The 15726-nt window shown below is 45.9% G+C and overlaps 1 protein-coding gene across 1 annotated transcript in view; it reads right to left on the bottom strand.

Annotated features, from left to right (window-relative positions):
• The window catches only part of mdn1 (midasin AAA ATPase 1), a 95577-nt gene that overhangs the window by 67987 nt on the left and 11864 nt on the right, over positions 1 to 15726 (bottom strand). Inside the window, exons 15-30 of the mRNA XM_083643455.1 lie at positions 14279 to 14339; positions 13866 to 14077; positions 13401 to 13504; positions 10097 to 10241; positions 9658 to 9754; positions 8779 to 8892; positions 8096 to 8243; positions 6684 to 6791; positions 5367 to 5518; positions 3662 to 3840; positions 2728 to 2936; positions 2172 to 2318; positions 1572 to 1713; positions 1129 to 1263; positions 869 to 1007; positions 250 to 382 (exon numbers count right to left, since the gene is read on the bottom strand). Coding sequence (XP_083499581.1) covers positions 250 to 382; positions 869 to 1007; positions 1129 to 1263; positions 1572 to 1713; positions 2172 to 2318; positions 2728 to 2936; positions 3662 to 3840; positions 5367 to 5518; positions 6684 to 6791; positions 8096 to 8243; positions 8779 to 8892; positions 9658 to 9754; positions 10097 to 10241; positions 13401 to 13504; positions 13866 to 14077; positions 14279 to 14339 — 2225 coding nt within the window. The remainder of the gene's footprint in view (positions 1 to 249; positions 383 to 868; positions 1008 to 1128; positions 1264 to 1571; positions 1714 to 2171; positions 2319 to 2727; positions 2937 to 3661; positions 3841 to 5366; positions 5519 to 6683; positions 6792 to 8095; positions 8244 to 8778; positions 8893 to 9657; positions 9755 to 10096; positions 10242 to 13400; positions 13505 to 13865; positions 14078 to 14278; positions 14340 to 15726) is intronic.

The following is a 15726-nucleotide window of genomic DNA, read 5'->3' on the forward strand; positions in this document are numbered from 1 at the left end:
AATATGATGTGGGTGGTGGGACAACAGCAACAAGAATATGGCTGGACGTAGGCATCAGCTACTTGGGTCTTATGCCATCTTCATGTTTGTTGATCTAATTACCAAGGTACCTCACAAATAATAATAATCAAATGTAATTGCATCAAAACAGAGCAGACGCAATAGCCTTGCACTCTTTGGAAACATTTGGAGGGATAAAAGACCCTCTTTTGAGTGTCCTGGGCTGGCTATAGATATGACAGTCGGTACCTGGTGTGTGTGTCTGACGGGTCGCAGGCCTCCCAGGAAGTCGGAAGTCTCCATGTGAAGGTGACAGTTCAGGGAGAAGAACTTCTGTCCAGCCAAAGCGGCAAACAGCTGGCAGATGGTTGTCTTTCCACATCTGGTCAGGGAATAGAAGAAAGTGTTCAGTACCTACTGACTGTAAAGCGCTTTGGATAAAAGCGCTATATAAATGCAGGCCATTTACCATTTACCATTTGTTCATCTGATGGCTTAATTGCACATGCAATAACCAAGACAGGAGACACAAATGTGATAAACAGTCATTCAAACTTTGAAAGTAAACTGCGGGAACAAATATCTGTAAAATATGTGGGATTGAATTACCTAAACAAAGGAAATCCCATCAAATTTGACTCTTAAGCTGGTATTCATATAGACATAGTTCTAAAATGTCCCAGGCCTTTCCAGTTCCAATCAATCAATTGAGGTGGTGGAAAGACAACATTGTGGGCAGTCAATTCTCTCTAACAAGAAATTAACAGAAACTATGTCCAAACATCTCCCCCCCCCAGCCAGTTCTCTTCTTTGGTTGCCCTTTAAGATGGACCTGGCTTTACTGCTGGGCGTTCTTTCTGAATCTTACCCGGTGTCTCCGACCAGCAGGACCGACTCGCCGAACCGTAGCGCCCGTCCCACCAGCACAGCCAGCCTCCTCATCCCATGTGTCCACACCACGTGACGGAACTCCTCAGGGACTCCTGCGATGCTGTCGATGAAGGGACCTGCCGATCACAGCGTCACACCAAAGCCAGGAGGAATTCATTAGAGCAGGGGTTTTCAAAGTGTGGGAGACTGAGCCTCTCCTCAGAGAACATATAGACAGCTGGGTCCATGTGTACTCACTGAACTGGCTGGTGACCTGGGTCTGGGAGAAAAGGCTGTCTGGGTTCACCGTCCTCTTGAAGTGTTTCTCCAGGACCGACTGGATGGTCGACACTTCCTCCGCTTTCCTCACACGTCCCGCCAGCAGCATGTACCCTGAGGAGGGGGACAACCGCTTCATTTAACCAGGCAGGGCAATCAAGACCGAATGTTTGTTTTCATTGTTGTTGTCTCATTTTAATTTTGCTTTTATTGTGAAGTTAATTGTATCGCTGTATAAATGATTGTGATTAATTCATTTGAGTATGCATTATCTGCATTTCTTGTTTGAGAAAGCACTGAAGGAGAGAGAGTGTAAGGCGGCATATATAATGACTAAGCAGAGTAAATGTGGATGTGTAGAGTAAAGGATACACTAAATAAGCAGTGATCCTGATCAAACAGAAAGGTCTCTCAAGCCTCACCATCATCAGCTAGATGCTGCAGCCAGTCCTGAGTGGTGTCCGTCTGCTCCTCCAGCCTGTAGCGGTCTGCCCAGCGGAACAGATCTCTGAGGGTGATGAAGCCGTGTTTCCCAGCAAACACAGAGGATCCCCTGCGCAAAGACTGGAGGAACCAACACACAGTCCATGGATGCATCAAGATAACACAAAGGTCGGAAATATTGAGAGGAAAACAGGATAACAACTATTTAACCAGGTTGACCCCGTTAAGATTACAAATCTATTCCCCCCCCCCCCCCAATTTTTTTATTCCATTTTTATCCCCCGTTAGTGCTCATTTCAATTTATATATCCTGGTTGCTGCTCCACCCTCTGCCGATCTGGGGAGAGCCGAAACTGGCTCCATGCTTCCTCCGAGACATGGGCAGTAGCCAGTCAGCGCTCACAGCGTCCCATGTGGGAATCGAACCCAGGAGCTTCTAGCTGTGAGGCGACAGCGCTTACCACTGCACCACCATGCCCCCCCACAAATCTATTTTTCAAAGGGAGACCTGGGCATCAATGCAACATCAAAACAAACACAAACGTTTCGGACGAACAACATATAACAATGCGATTTACCTGAAGATCCTGCATGACCTTGACCAGCTTGGTGCAGTAGGAGGGCGGCAGGCTGCACCTCTGGTGCAGGATGGTCTCAAGCTCCGCACTGGGCAGCTCGTCAAAGTGCAGCTCCACAAAGCGGTTCCTGAAAGCCCTGGACAGAACCTGGAGATTGGAGGGAGATCCATTTTTAAAGACCTGTTTTGATGTTCTGCTTTGTTTGACAGTCAACAGTAGAGAGAGAGAGAAATGAAGATCGGGAAAGCTGAGAGGAAGAGAGGGGATGAATTGAAAGGATGACAGCCAGTTTCAAAACCAAACTCAGGTGTGAACTGTAGCCAGTGCAGCCATGTTGGTTATCTACGAATTTATAGGGTTGTGGTTTCATTCTGATATGTTGCTTTGATAGTTGGCTATAAAAAAAAAACATAAGCAAATGAGACCATGGTCAAGTTGACTGGTAGCCTGTATCTCACACCCTGAGTTTCCGTTGTCCGGTAATTGCCGGACTTTGTCCAGTTAATTTCGTCAATGTCATCAAACATGTCATTCTCCAGCTGAATGAACGTCATACCTTCCTGCCGCCGTAAAGCCCCGGGGGGTTCTGGGTAGCGAACAGCATGAATCTGGGGTGAGCCTTGATAACTTCCTGCGTCTCGGCCACAAACAGCTCCCTGTTGTCATCCAGCAGCCGGTTGAGAGCCTCCAGCACGTCGGTGGGGGCGAGGTTCAGCTCGTCCAGGGTGATCCAGTAGCCTTTCCTCATGGCGTCGATCAGAACGCCTGCAGCCCACAGAGACACAAACAAACAGCATGAGAGAGACACTAAGACACAATATTATCGTTTATCGTCCGTCAGTAGAATCTTATCGTGATCACATGGTGGTTTTGGGATATCTTGACGTTGACGCACAAGTCTGCTGTCCAAAGTGATGAGAATAAACCAATCTTATTCAAAAACTGACAAAATGAGATATGGTAGAAATATTAGTTGAAAATCTCTGTTTTGCTTGACATCACGCCTAATATTACCATTCTATTCAGTGAGATGAACATCAATTTGATTATTTAACGCGATTTTGCATAGCCTAATTGTGATATAGATTGATATCGAAAACCAAACTAACAGCCCCTGCGATATTAGATTTTGTGAAAGTTTCTCTGCCAGCTAGAGCTAAACTAGAATGTAGAAGAATCACTATGTTGATCATAGTTTTACTCTTATCTCTCTACCTACAACAGAGATCATCATGGAATTCTGAACAAAATCACATTTAACAATAAAAATATTCTCAGATTTAGGCCCGAGGGACAAAATCTCATCAAATGGGTACGTACTGTATGTTTTGTTGAAGGCCTTCTACACCGAAGCCTTGTCATGAGAAACGTAAATTGCATGGATCAAAGTGTGTGGAAGTTCTTTTTCACAAGAACGATAATGAAATGAATGAGAAGTGACCTTCCCAATTCCACAAAAGCATCTATCAGCAAATTCCTCAAGGCCTCACCCTCTTGGAACACCAGCTTGCCCCTGTCGTCTGAGGAGTAGCAGCCGATGTACTCCTGGATGTCGGTGTGCTCGTGGTTGTTGATCCTCACACACTGGTTTCCGGTGGCCGCGGCCAGCCAGCGGATCAGACTGGTCTTTCCCACAGACGTCTCTCCCTGAATCAGCACTGGATGACTCCTGCCAGACCAAAGTGTTGTTAGGAGGAACAGTTTGTTCCCTGGTAACAACCATCCTGATCACATGACCCCACATTCTGTTTCGCTCCACGGATCAGTCTGGACTTCCCACTTTAATCGGCCCAATCAGGGACCTGCGCTGTAGTTGACAACGTAACTGGCCAATCAGATGCTGGCACAACGGTAATGGTGGCTCCCGAAGCAACGAGCGGTAACCTTATAGGGAGGCTTTGCCGATTTTCAGCCCACGCGTAACATGTCATTCTGACACGGAAGTGCCTGGAATAAACTGCACAGGACAGTGTAATGATACAAAGCGGGTTGAAAATCAGCAAAGCCTTCCTTTAACGTTAGTAAGCCGTACGTGCAGTTATTGCAGAAATTAAATACACTCAATAACAACAATTAAATAAGAGCAAGAGTATGCACCGCACCAGTGGAGTTTCTCGCCATAAAAGACGTTTTCGCCGTTCTTCCAAGTGGATTTGGATTGGATTTGGCGATATTGATTGGCTGAAAGAGTTGTCTGTCAAGGCAAGTACTCCCGCCCACTGAGATCAATGTGAGCGGCTGGGAGTCCAGACTGATACATACATAGAGCTCAACAGAATTGTAAAGTCACATGATCAGGATGGTTTTTTTACCAGAGGAGTAAATTGGTATATTCTTTGATAAATGTGTGGTTTGGATTGTTGTGAGAGCGGGCGATTGATTTTTCATCAGCTCAACATAGAGCAGCTGTACCACATTAACCTCATAAAGGGACAGCTATTGAGTGGTTAGCAGGGGCCACTGACCCGTGCAGCAAGGGCACTGTCCATAATAATAAAACCATGACAGCTATCATTCCATAGCATCACCATTGATATACGACAGGCAGTGAGAGCTCTCTTCAAACTGGCCAAAGTGGACAAGTAACTGGGGGGGGGGGGGGGGGGGGGGGGAGTCAATAGCAATCCAACACTAACCAATAACATGAAATCAAATAAAGCACATATCATACAGCAATGTAACCCAAAGTGCTTTACAAACACGGTTTATGAAAAGCCAATGACAAGCCAATGACAGGGACCGGATAATCAACATTATACAGGGACTCAAGAACATAAAGTAACATAAAGTAGCATAAAACATTTAAAGACACTTTTTTACTGCTGCTTTTTGAATATGTTTTTTAAACCATATCTAGCAGTAAATATAGTTACCGTATATAGTTTATATACTGTTGTATAATTTATATAGTTTTCTGTATTTTGGAGACTGGCTGGTAGGCTGCTCCAAACAAAGGAAGGGGAATAAAAGCTGAACACTGCGCCCCCCCCCCCCCCTTCATCCCCCCATCATCCAGCCCCTGACTACTACAGCCCAATTTAGTCCAACCCCCTTTTTCTTTTTCTTTTACTGATTCATTCTTTTGCATATGGGCAGAATTGGCCCTTTTGGGCCCTTGGCAAAATTACTGGCCGGATATTTAACAGACTGATTGATTTTTGGTGGAAATCATGGGCGGAGGTCAGGTTTTCCTACCCGGCAGACACCACTCTGGCTAGGTCCCGGAGGTTGAGTTTGACCGAGGCGGTGAGGATGTAGCTGGGGTCCAGAGCTGGCTCCATCTCGCCCTGGGACACCCAGTAGCCCTCCGTCTCCACGCAGGCCCGGCCCGAGGGCGCCGGGATGGACTACAGGACACACAAGGGGACAATGAAGTACTTACGTTGACTTACATCTTAGAGATCTTCAGACTAAGTTGTTTTTAAACGTCTTCGTAATCCATTCACAAATATCCTTGTACACATGAATGATGAGAATATTACTAGGCTTTGGTGATATATTGGGCCGATATTGGTTTTTGGAAAACATTAGCACAAAATACTGACTATTGTCAATACAATGCAATTCTTTTCAGGGCAATTGGTACTGGACTTCAGAAAGCCATATTGGTCCTTACCATGGAAAAGGGACTTGTGCAGATAACATAACTAACACTAAGGATGATTGCCTGTATCCAGGCGTCAGTAGCGTGGCTATTATCTGTGTTTATACCATGGTCTGGGTGAATACTCGTTTCTGATTGGCCGGCAGGTGTGCATTAAAAAAAGCGTGTAATGCACATGTAGCTAGGCTCAAGTCTAATCACACGTTGTAAATTAATCCGCTCCCCAACCTGCACAGCTGTTTAATCAAACAGCACAGTAACGCTATTCAACTCGCTATCTCAGCTTCTATGAGCTGAGCGGACTAGCTTCCCTGCACCATACCAGCACGTATCCAAGCTTCATCCTATTTACTGGAACATCGAACAACGTTTCCATTGCATGAGAAGCTGACGGGATGGTAAGGATTGTTCCAGGTATTAGTCAGTTTCCCAAGTGTTGCTATGTAAACAGAGTTATGGCTTGAGAAAAACTTTAGATTTGGATGGCTTAACTTGCACCAAAAATTTGCAGATGCTTTTATTTTATATTGTTGACAAATGACCATGGTATAAGCGGGATAATCAACTCCTAGGTGTGCGTTAAACGATTTTATTGCACTTTGCGGAGGCAACTACTTCGCTCGTCGCGCATTAAAATAGGTTAACGCACACCTAGGAGTTGATTAGCCCTTACATCTTAGCTGGCATCTTAGTCTTCCTGCAATTGGTTTAAAAGCTCACCTGACCTTTAGTAAAGGTGATATTTATAAATGCACCAACTCAAACACACACAAAATATCTGGGGGAGAATGCAACACTGGTGTGTGTTTAAACATATCCAGTGTCACATTTATTATTAAAAAAAAAAAAAAAAAAACATGATAGCAGTCCATCTGAAGAAGATAAAACGGTGTCTGCTGCTGTCTGACCTGTTTGAGACACTTGATGTTTCCTCCCAGGATGTGCTGACACACCAGCTTCTGGACCAGAGGGTGGGAGCTTCTGTCCAGCTGGGTCAGGAAGCTCAGGCAGAAGCCCTGAACACATGGAGCAGGGAGGAAGAGAAACCACAGTTTATACAGGTGAGGGGATGTCAGCAACAGAGATGGAGAGTGATGAATGAAAAAAACTATGGCTACAGTCTTTTCCTTACAGAGACACAGCAGCAGTGCTTTCAACAATCATTTGAAAACTGGGCAGGGACAAATATGCTCCACTTTTTGTCAAGAATATCAAGGGTTTAAAGCAGTGCTGTGACTGTCTGTGACATTTTCTTGATTTTGTAAACTATGCATGCTTTCCCAGACATAAAGATTCAGAAAATGTATATTGCATAAAAAGCTATTTAATTCAGTTAGTTTTTGCTAATTTAATCTAAGGTTTTCATTTGAGTCTTTTGAATTTTCCCCTTGAAGAAAACGAGGCGAGACCTGACCATTGACGCAGTCATCGATCAAAATATGCGATAGCCCAGCTGAAGCCTGCCTTGCTGTTGTTTTTGTCACCATGCCCTGTAACTCCAGAGGGGTTTAGTGGAAGTGATTCTGTTCTTTTCACTGTGAAGGCCACAGCAGTGACCTCTGTCTGCCCTGTGGGTTTTCTGCTGACACACACGGAAGCAGACCGACCGCCAGGCCTGACGTGAGTCGGCTCTGCTAAGTCTATACTGTAGCTGTTTATCCTTCCAACTGTCAAGCAAACTGTGAAATGTTGCAAGAAATAAAATGCAAATTTAGGTGTGTTTCCATCAGCTGGGTTGAAGTGAATCGGCTTCTAATAAATAAATAAACAAATAAACAAATAAACAAATAAACAAATAAATAAATAAATAAATAAATAAATAAATAAACAAACTCATATTCCTACCTCATAGACTGAGCGCTGCATGCTGTGGCACGGGTTTACTTCATAGACTGAACGCTGCATGTTGTGGCAGGGGTTTACCTCATAGCCTGAGCGCTGTATGCTGTGGCAGAGGTTTGAGTTTCCTACCTCATAGAGTGAGCGGTGCACGCTGTGGCAGGGGTTTACCTCATAGCCTAAACGGTGCACGCTGTGGCAGGGGTTTACCTCATAGCCTAAACGGTGCACGCTGTGGCAGGGGTTTACCTCATAGACGGAGTGGTGCGCGCTGTGGCAAGGGTTTACCTCATAGACTGAGTGGTGCACGCTGTGGCAGGGGTTTACCTCAGAGTGAGCGGTGCACGCTGTGGCAGGGGTTTACCTCATAGACTGAGTGGTGCACGCTGTGGCAGGGGTTTACCTCATAGACTGAGTGGTGAACGTTGTGGCAGGGGTTTACCTCATAGACTGAGTGGTGCACGCTGTGGCAGGGGTTTACCTCATAGAGTGAGCGCTGCACGCTGTGGCAGGGGTTTGCAGCCACGTATTTCAGTGCCCTGCAGAGGGTGCGCAGGCTGTAATGCGGCCTGTGTCCGGTCCCATCCACCAGGTGAGAGTTGGCCTCTTTTCGTACCGCCAGGTAAAAACTGCACAAACACAATCGTGAAAGCATTAAGTAATTTGTGACTTTGATCCACCAAGGAAATGTAACAACATTGACAGTTCCTACAGTAAAAAACTGCGGATTTAAAGAAAATATTTTTTCAAAGTTGTTTTTTAAAGTTTTGTTCTATGGTCTCTCGCGACTTTAAATATATCTGAACCGTTTGGTTTGACCAAGTAAAACTATTTTTTATAAGCATTTTACGAAATGTCTATGGGAAAATAAATAGCGGATGAAAATCTCTGGTACAGTGCTGAAGCAGGAAGTGACGTTCACTTCTCTATAGGCAACAGTGGAAGGAGAATCCCAATGTCCACACGTCACTTAAATTATTTTAGTCGATTTTTAGAGCAGAATAAGACCTCTAAAGGATTTGCTACAGAACAGCTGGACCTCCAAAATCAAAAGCTCTGCATTTTCTTACAAAGAATAAAAAATAAACAAATAAATAAATAAAACAAACTTTGAGCTGTGTGTCACTTTACCTGGTGAAAATGTTGTACAGTGCAATGACTAACCTTATGATGCCACTGATGACACTTCTGTGGGGATTCAAGCCTCTGAGGTAGTCGGACACCAGAATCCGAAGGTCTCCCTCGTCCTCCAGCTCCTCCACATACAGCTCAGTAAACCTGGGCGAGTCGCAGACACAGCACGCTTAAACATGGAGAATGTAGGCTTTCTTTCTTGTCGTAACGCTGTCAGATTAACTAGGGCATATCACTGCTACAAACAATATCCTTCACAAGTAGATTTATGCTTTCATTTTTACGGGTTACTATATAGCAGCAATTGAATATTATATGGATTTCTTCCCAACGTATTCTTAGTGTGCTCTGTGTATCTGTAATTGTTTGTTATGCAATTATCCCCCCCCCCCCCCCATTTTCTCCCCAATTGTACTTGGCCAATTTCCCCCTGCTGCCCCGGTCGCTGCTCCACCCTCTGCCGATATGGGGAGAGCCGTAGACTAGCACCATACTTCCTCCGACACATGCGCAGTAGCCAGCCGCTTCTATTCACCTGACAGCGGGAGCTTCACCGGGAGGACGTAGCACGTGGGAGGATCACGGTATTCCCACCAGTTCCCTTCCCTGCGAACAGGCACCCCGACCGACCAGAGGAGGCGCTAGTGCAGCGACCAGGACAAATACCCTCAATCCGGCTTCCCCCCTGCAGACACCAGCCAATCGTGCCTGTATGGACGCCCGACCAAGCCGGAGGTAGCAGGAGGACGCGAACCTGCGGCCCTCGCGTTGGTAGGCAGGGAATATACACTACCCAGACGCCCATTTGTTATGCTAGGTTAACTGAACTATTTGGACAATAATGGATCAGTCATCATAAGGCAAAGCCTTCTCAGGCAACACTACGTCGTTACCTCTCCAGCGTCTCACCTGTTCCTGATGCCCAGAGGCAGATTCCTCTTTCCAACATCAGTAGCTGGGTTCATGCAGGCAAAGAGGCGGAAGTCTGGGTGGCGAACCAGCGGCTCTACACAAAGAATACAGACACAAAAAGCACCAAAATAAATGCCATAGTAATCTAATAGGATTTAATTCCAATGGCAACAGAATTTAAAATATTTTCTGACCAATGTTTGAAAATTAAACTGTTGATTATCCAAGAGACAAGAAATTAACTACTCTACTGGGTGGAATTGATGGGTAGAAATTCTGACAACAAAACAGCTCAACCAAGACAGAAGATACATTGATTGAATCAGTGCTATCTTTTAAATCTCATATTATGATCTATAGTTTGCTCAAAAGTCAGCAGTTTCCAAGATATTGCAACTGACTAACAGATGAATGCACGGGCGACAGCGGGCCTTACCGGTGTCTCCTCGGTCCAGCAGCACCAGGGAGCCGGCGCTGCCCTCCAGCAGTCCACTCAGACACTCCAGCGTCTCTGCTGCCGCCAGGTTGATCTCATCCAGCAGGATCCACTCGCCTTTCTTCACCGCCTGGGCTAACGTACCCTGGACAGAGACAGGCAGAGGGGGGTTAGACCTGGGCTAACGTACCCTGGACAGAGACAGGCAGAGGGGGGTTAGACCTGGGCTAACGTACCCTGGACAGAGACAGGCAGAGGGGGTTTAGACCTGGGCTAACGTACCCTGGACAGAGACAGGCAGAGGGGGGTTAGACCTGGGCTAACGTACCCTTGACAGAGACAGGCAGAGGGGGGTTAGACCTGGGCTAACGTACCCTGGACAGAGACAGGCAGAGGGGGGTTAGACCTGGGCTAACGTACCCTGGACAGAGACAGGCAGAGGGGGGTTAGACCTGGGCTAACGTACCCTGGACAGAGACAGGCAGAGGGGGGTTAGACCTGGGCTAACGTACCCTGGACAGAGACAGGCAGAGGGGGGTTAGACCTGGGCTAACGTACCCTGGACAGAGACAGGCAGAGGGGGGTTAGACCTGGGCTAACGTACCCTTGACAGAGACAGGCAGAGGGGGGTTAGACCTGGGCTAACGTACCCTGGACAGAGACAGGCAGAGGGGGGTTAGACCTGGGCTAACGTACCCTGGACAGAGACAGGCAGAGGGGGGTTAGACCTGGGCTAACGTACCCTGGACAGAGACAGGCAGAGGGGGGTTAGACCTGGGCTAACGTACCCTGGACAGAGACAGGCAGAGGGGGGTTAGACCTGGGCTAACGTACCCTGGACAGAGACAGGCAGAGGGGGGTTAGACCTCGGCTAGCGTACCCTGGACAGAGACAGGCAGAGGGGGGTTAGACCTGGGCTAACGTACCCTGGACAGAGACAGGCAGAGGGGGGTTAGACCTGGGCTAACGTACCCTGGACAGAGACAGGCAGAGGGGGGTTAGACCTGGGCTAATGTACCCTGGACAGAGACAGGCAGAGGGGGGTTAGACCTGGGATAACGTACTCTGGACAGTGAAGTTTACAGTTTCATTGTATTGATGTAATTTTGGACAATAAAGTTGATTGATAAGCTGTAAAATATCCTCCCTACAATAATAATGACAAAACATTGTATGGATGCAACTGGGACCTATCCTCAGTGATGTACCCTGGGGTCATAGGATGTTTCGGGTCTCGCAACATCATACACCCTCGCCCAGGCGACCCAGCCGGGGCTGGCCAAGCCCCAACTTACGTCCCAGTAGCTACCCACGGTCAGCCCTCTAGGAAGGGTCGAAGGTGGTCACGTGGTCAGGGCCACTCAATCCGCTGCTCCGGAACTACTCTGCCGGGACCGGGGGGGGGGGGCTCTGGTACGTAGAGGGACCGGGCTCTGTGGGTTGCCACCCGGCCGGGCTCCTCCCTCGTCTCACCAGGTCTAGGACCTGTGCGCTGCACCAGACTCCCCCGCTCCAAACATCTCATTCCGACATGATGGTATCTTGGTGGATACCATGCAGTACCAGTAATTGGTGGCACTGCAGACTCCACCTGCGGCTTGAATGGCCCTCCTAAAAGGCCTCTCGTGGATTGTTGGGCTTCTTCCTTCACGGAAGACGCAGGCTGGGGCGCTAACCCATACTGCTCCCGGGTGCCGTCCCTGTTCCGGCTGTCAACTGACTCTCCAGTGGTCACTAGTCTATTCCTGGTTGTCACGTAGTCTATTCCTATGAGTCACTGGCTAAGCCAGGCTAACTTATAATGAGAAAACATCGCATGGATGCAACTGGGACGTATCCTCAGTGATGTACCCTACATTATATATCTCAAGTCATGTCAAGTCATATTATCTAAGTGTTTGATATTTGAGGGATCATTGCAAAAAATTGTGTAATATAATGGGTATATATAATATAAGAATATCGGCAGATACAGTATATCGATATGAGAATTTTTTTACTCCCTAATATCTGTATCGGCCTCAAAATTCCAGTATCGGTCGGGCTCTAGTCCAAATTACATCATTATGACATCATCTGGACCAGGAAGCTCTGCGAATGAACAGGGAGCTTTCGGTCCAGGCAAGATGGAGGGAAGTTAAACATTGTTCATTTGCATAATGATACAACACTAATTGAAACTCTGCAAAGTGGCCCTTTAAGGTTAGGCTAAGGGATCACAGTGATAGTGGTACAATGTTGTGTGCGACTGTGTTAGTAGTGTGTGTTGGTGAGAAGACATTTTTATCAATGGTTACCTCCACAAAGGCATTTTTATCAATGGTTACCTCCACCTCCACGAAGGCATTTTTATCAATGGTTACCTCCACGAAGGTGAGAAGACATTTTTATCAATGGTTACCTCCACGAAGGCATTTTTATCAATGGTTACCTCCACGAAGGAGAGAAGACATTTTTATCAATGGTTACCTCCATGAAGGCATTTTTATCAATGGTTATCTCCACGAAGGCATTTTTATCAATGGTTACCTCCACGAAGGCATTTTTATCAATGGTTACCTCCACGAAGGTGAGAAGACATTTTTATCAATGGTTACCTCCACGAAGGCATTTTTATCAATGGTTACCTCCACGAAGGCATTTTTATCAATGGTTCCCTCCACGAAGGAGAGAAGACATTTTTATCAATGGTTACCTCCACGAAGGCATTTTTATCAATGGTTACCTCCACGAAGGTGAGAAGACATTTTTATCAATGGTTACCTCCACAAAGGCATTTTTATCAATGTTACCTCCACCTCCACGAAGGCATTTTTATCAATGGTTACCTCCACGAAGGCATTTTTATCAATGGTTATCTCCACGAAGGTGAGAAGACATTTTTATCAATGGTTACCTCCACGAAGGCATTTTTATCAATGGTTACCTCCACGAAGGAGAGAAGACATTTTTATCAATGGTTACCTCCACGAAGGCATTTTTATCAATGGTTACCTCCACAAAGTTGAGAAGACATTTTTATCAATGGTTACCTCCACGAAGGCATTTTTATCAATGGTTATCTCCACGAAGGTGAGAAGACATTTTTATTAATGGTTACCTCCACAAAGGCATTTTTATCAATGGTTATCTCCACGAAGGTGAGAAGACATTTTTATCAATGGTTACCTCCATGAAGGCATTTTTATCAATGGTTATCTCCACGAAGGTGAGAAGACATTTTTATCAATGGTTACCTCCACAAAGGCATTTTTATCAATGGTTATCTCCACGAAGGTGAGAAGACATTTTTATCAATGGTTACCTCCACGAAGGCGAAGACCATGGCCGTCTCACATGCTCTGATCTGCTGCTGGGTCTGACTCAGTCTCACGGCCAACGCCTCCCACTGCTCCTGTAGCAAGGCAGCTACGCACGCGCACGCACACGCACACACACACACACACACAGTCATATGATGGGCTACAGTAGCCAATGTTGTAATTGTTGTAATTAAACTAAAAAACACCTTAGGGGTAGTTACTGTGTAGTTACTGTAAGAGCAATTTTGGTCACAGATTCATGTCAGTTCCTGTATGGTCATGGTGTATATTGCACTGCTACAACTGTTCATCATTTGCTACTTTATTATGATAAAAGATTCATTCTGATCATTAGCTTTTTTTGCTGGTGCCTTAGGAGAAGATGTCACTTTCTTTTTCAATATCTAATCTTCTAGTTCTACTGTAGAGGCCAACCACAGCTAAATAAACACTTTGTGGCACAATACCATCGGACTTGTCCTGCAGCTCCGCGGTGAGTGCGGACTTGCAGACGTGGTCCATGAGTTTGAGCAGATCCTGCCAGCGTTTCCCCCTGAAGCAGGTCTGCACGTGGCCCAGGAAGGTCAGGTTCTGCTTCCTGGAGTACGTCTGGGAGAACAGGTCCTCGAAGCCCTCCCGCAGAGGCAGCAAGATCAGCTTGTGGTCGACCGGTTTGTAACTGCAAAAGACGGTGAATAACTATGGTTTCAAACCGAAGCAGACCCCCAAATCGGTAACACATAATGTCAAATATGTCTTAGAAATGCTAGGATTCAGTGGTGAGATGCATCAGATCAGCAGTGTCTGATATAAGACATGAGACAGATAAAAAGATGTTGCTGTTTCCGTCTACATTTCGAGTTGACTGTGTTGGACTCACCCTCCTAGCAGGTCGGCAGTGTCGCTCTGCTGGTTCATGTTCACAACCCGCAACCTGTGACCTGGACAGAACAGAGAATTGAGGATATTTAAAGGAATCGGTTGAATTTCCCACCGGTGTTTTTTCTTCTCTTCTGTCTCTACTCTCTCTCCCTCTGTACTTTCCAACTGAATAAACAATACAAATACTAGAAGGTAGGTGGGACTGGCCTGACGTCATCTGTCTCTTTGGCTACGTTCACACTGCAAGTCTTGATGCTCAATTAGGGTTTATTGCTCAGATCCGATTTTTTGTTTGTTTTGTCACATTATTTTTTAAATGTGTCCAATATCAGATTCTACTGTGAACTGGTCACGCTCCTGAACGGACCCGCATGCGCAATAGAACAACAACAAAGACGCCACACACTGTCAGCACACGGACTTATGGAAGTAAACATGGAGGCCGCTGAAGTCTGCACATCGATTTCATTGATACGTTGACGTGCTGTGGCAGCCAGCAGATCTGTGAGCAGCAGATGATAACGAGGATGAGGAGAGAGAGAGCGGTCAAACAGACCGGGTACGAGATGACCCCTCAAGTTTTGCTTGTACAGAAGTAAGTAACATATTGGCATGGAAAAACAGCTCAAAGGGTACATAAGACAAAAAGGTTTGGGAACCACTGGAGAGTGACGTAAAAGTCGCATGAATTCCAGTGTTTCCCACAGGATTTTGAGAATTTGTGCTGGGGGACTGCAGACCCCCTAGGGGGGTGCGGGGGCAGGCTTCCCCTTGCGAGATTTTTTTAAACATTTTAAAGTAAAATGCATGAATTTGGTGTACTTTGAGAAAGCTTAAGAGCAAAATTAAAAGGCTAGATCTATGAAGAACATGTCATCATTACTGTGCTGTGGGTTTACAATGACAAACTAAATTTCTCCCTATAGGTCAGGGATACTCAACTTGCTTTGCCACTTTCGTGAAATGATAGAAGGCGAGGGGCCAGTTAATAAACAAACAATATACATTTTTCTGTAGCGGATTGTATGTTTTTGGGGTGTCAGCCGGAGTTTAGGGTGACAGTGTTGTGCACACCGGATAGTTAGTTAGGTTAAGTTAGTTGGGTTAAGTACATACATAAGTGCCTGGGTAGCGAGCAGATGGCGGTATTTGACAATTTAGCAGCTAAATCATAGATTATTGAAAGATATTCCATATTCCAGACTGAAATGCTATAACAGAAGTATTGGCCAGAATGACATGAACATTTATTGGACACTTATTCAGCGGATATCTTGCATGTTGCGTTCAGGTGCACTGTAAAAAAAAAAAAAAAAAAAAAAAAATTTTGGTCAACATCTTATTGTGGCGGTCAAAATATTATTGTGGCGGCCCGCCACACATTCCTTTATGTATGGGAAACACTGAATTCTGATATGACTGTTCAGACTGAATTGACTCAGACTC

The sequence above is a fragment of the Poromitra crassiceps genome (genome assembly GCF_964638095.1).
Source record: "Poromitra crassiceps genome assembly, chromosome: 9".
Lineage (NCBI taxonomy): Eukaryota > Metazoa > Chordata > Actinopteri > Beryciformes > Melamphaidae > Poromitra > Poromitra crassiceps.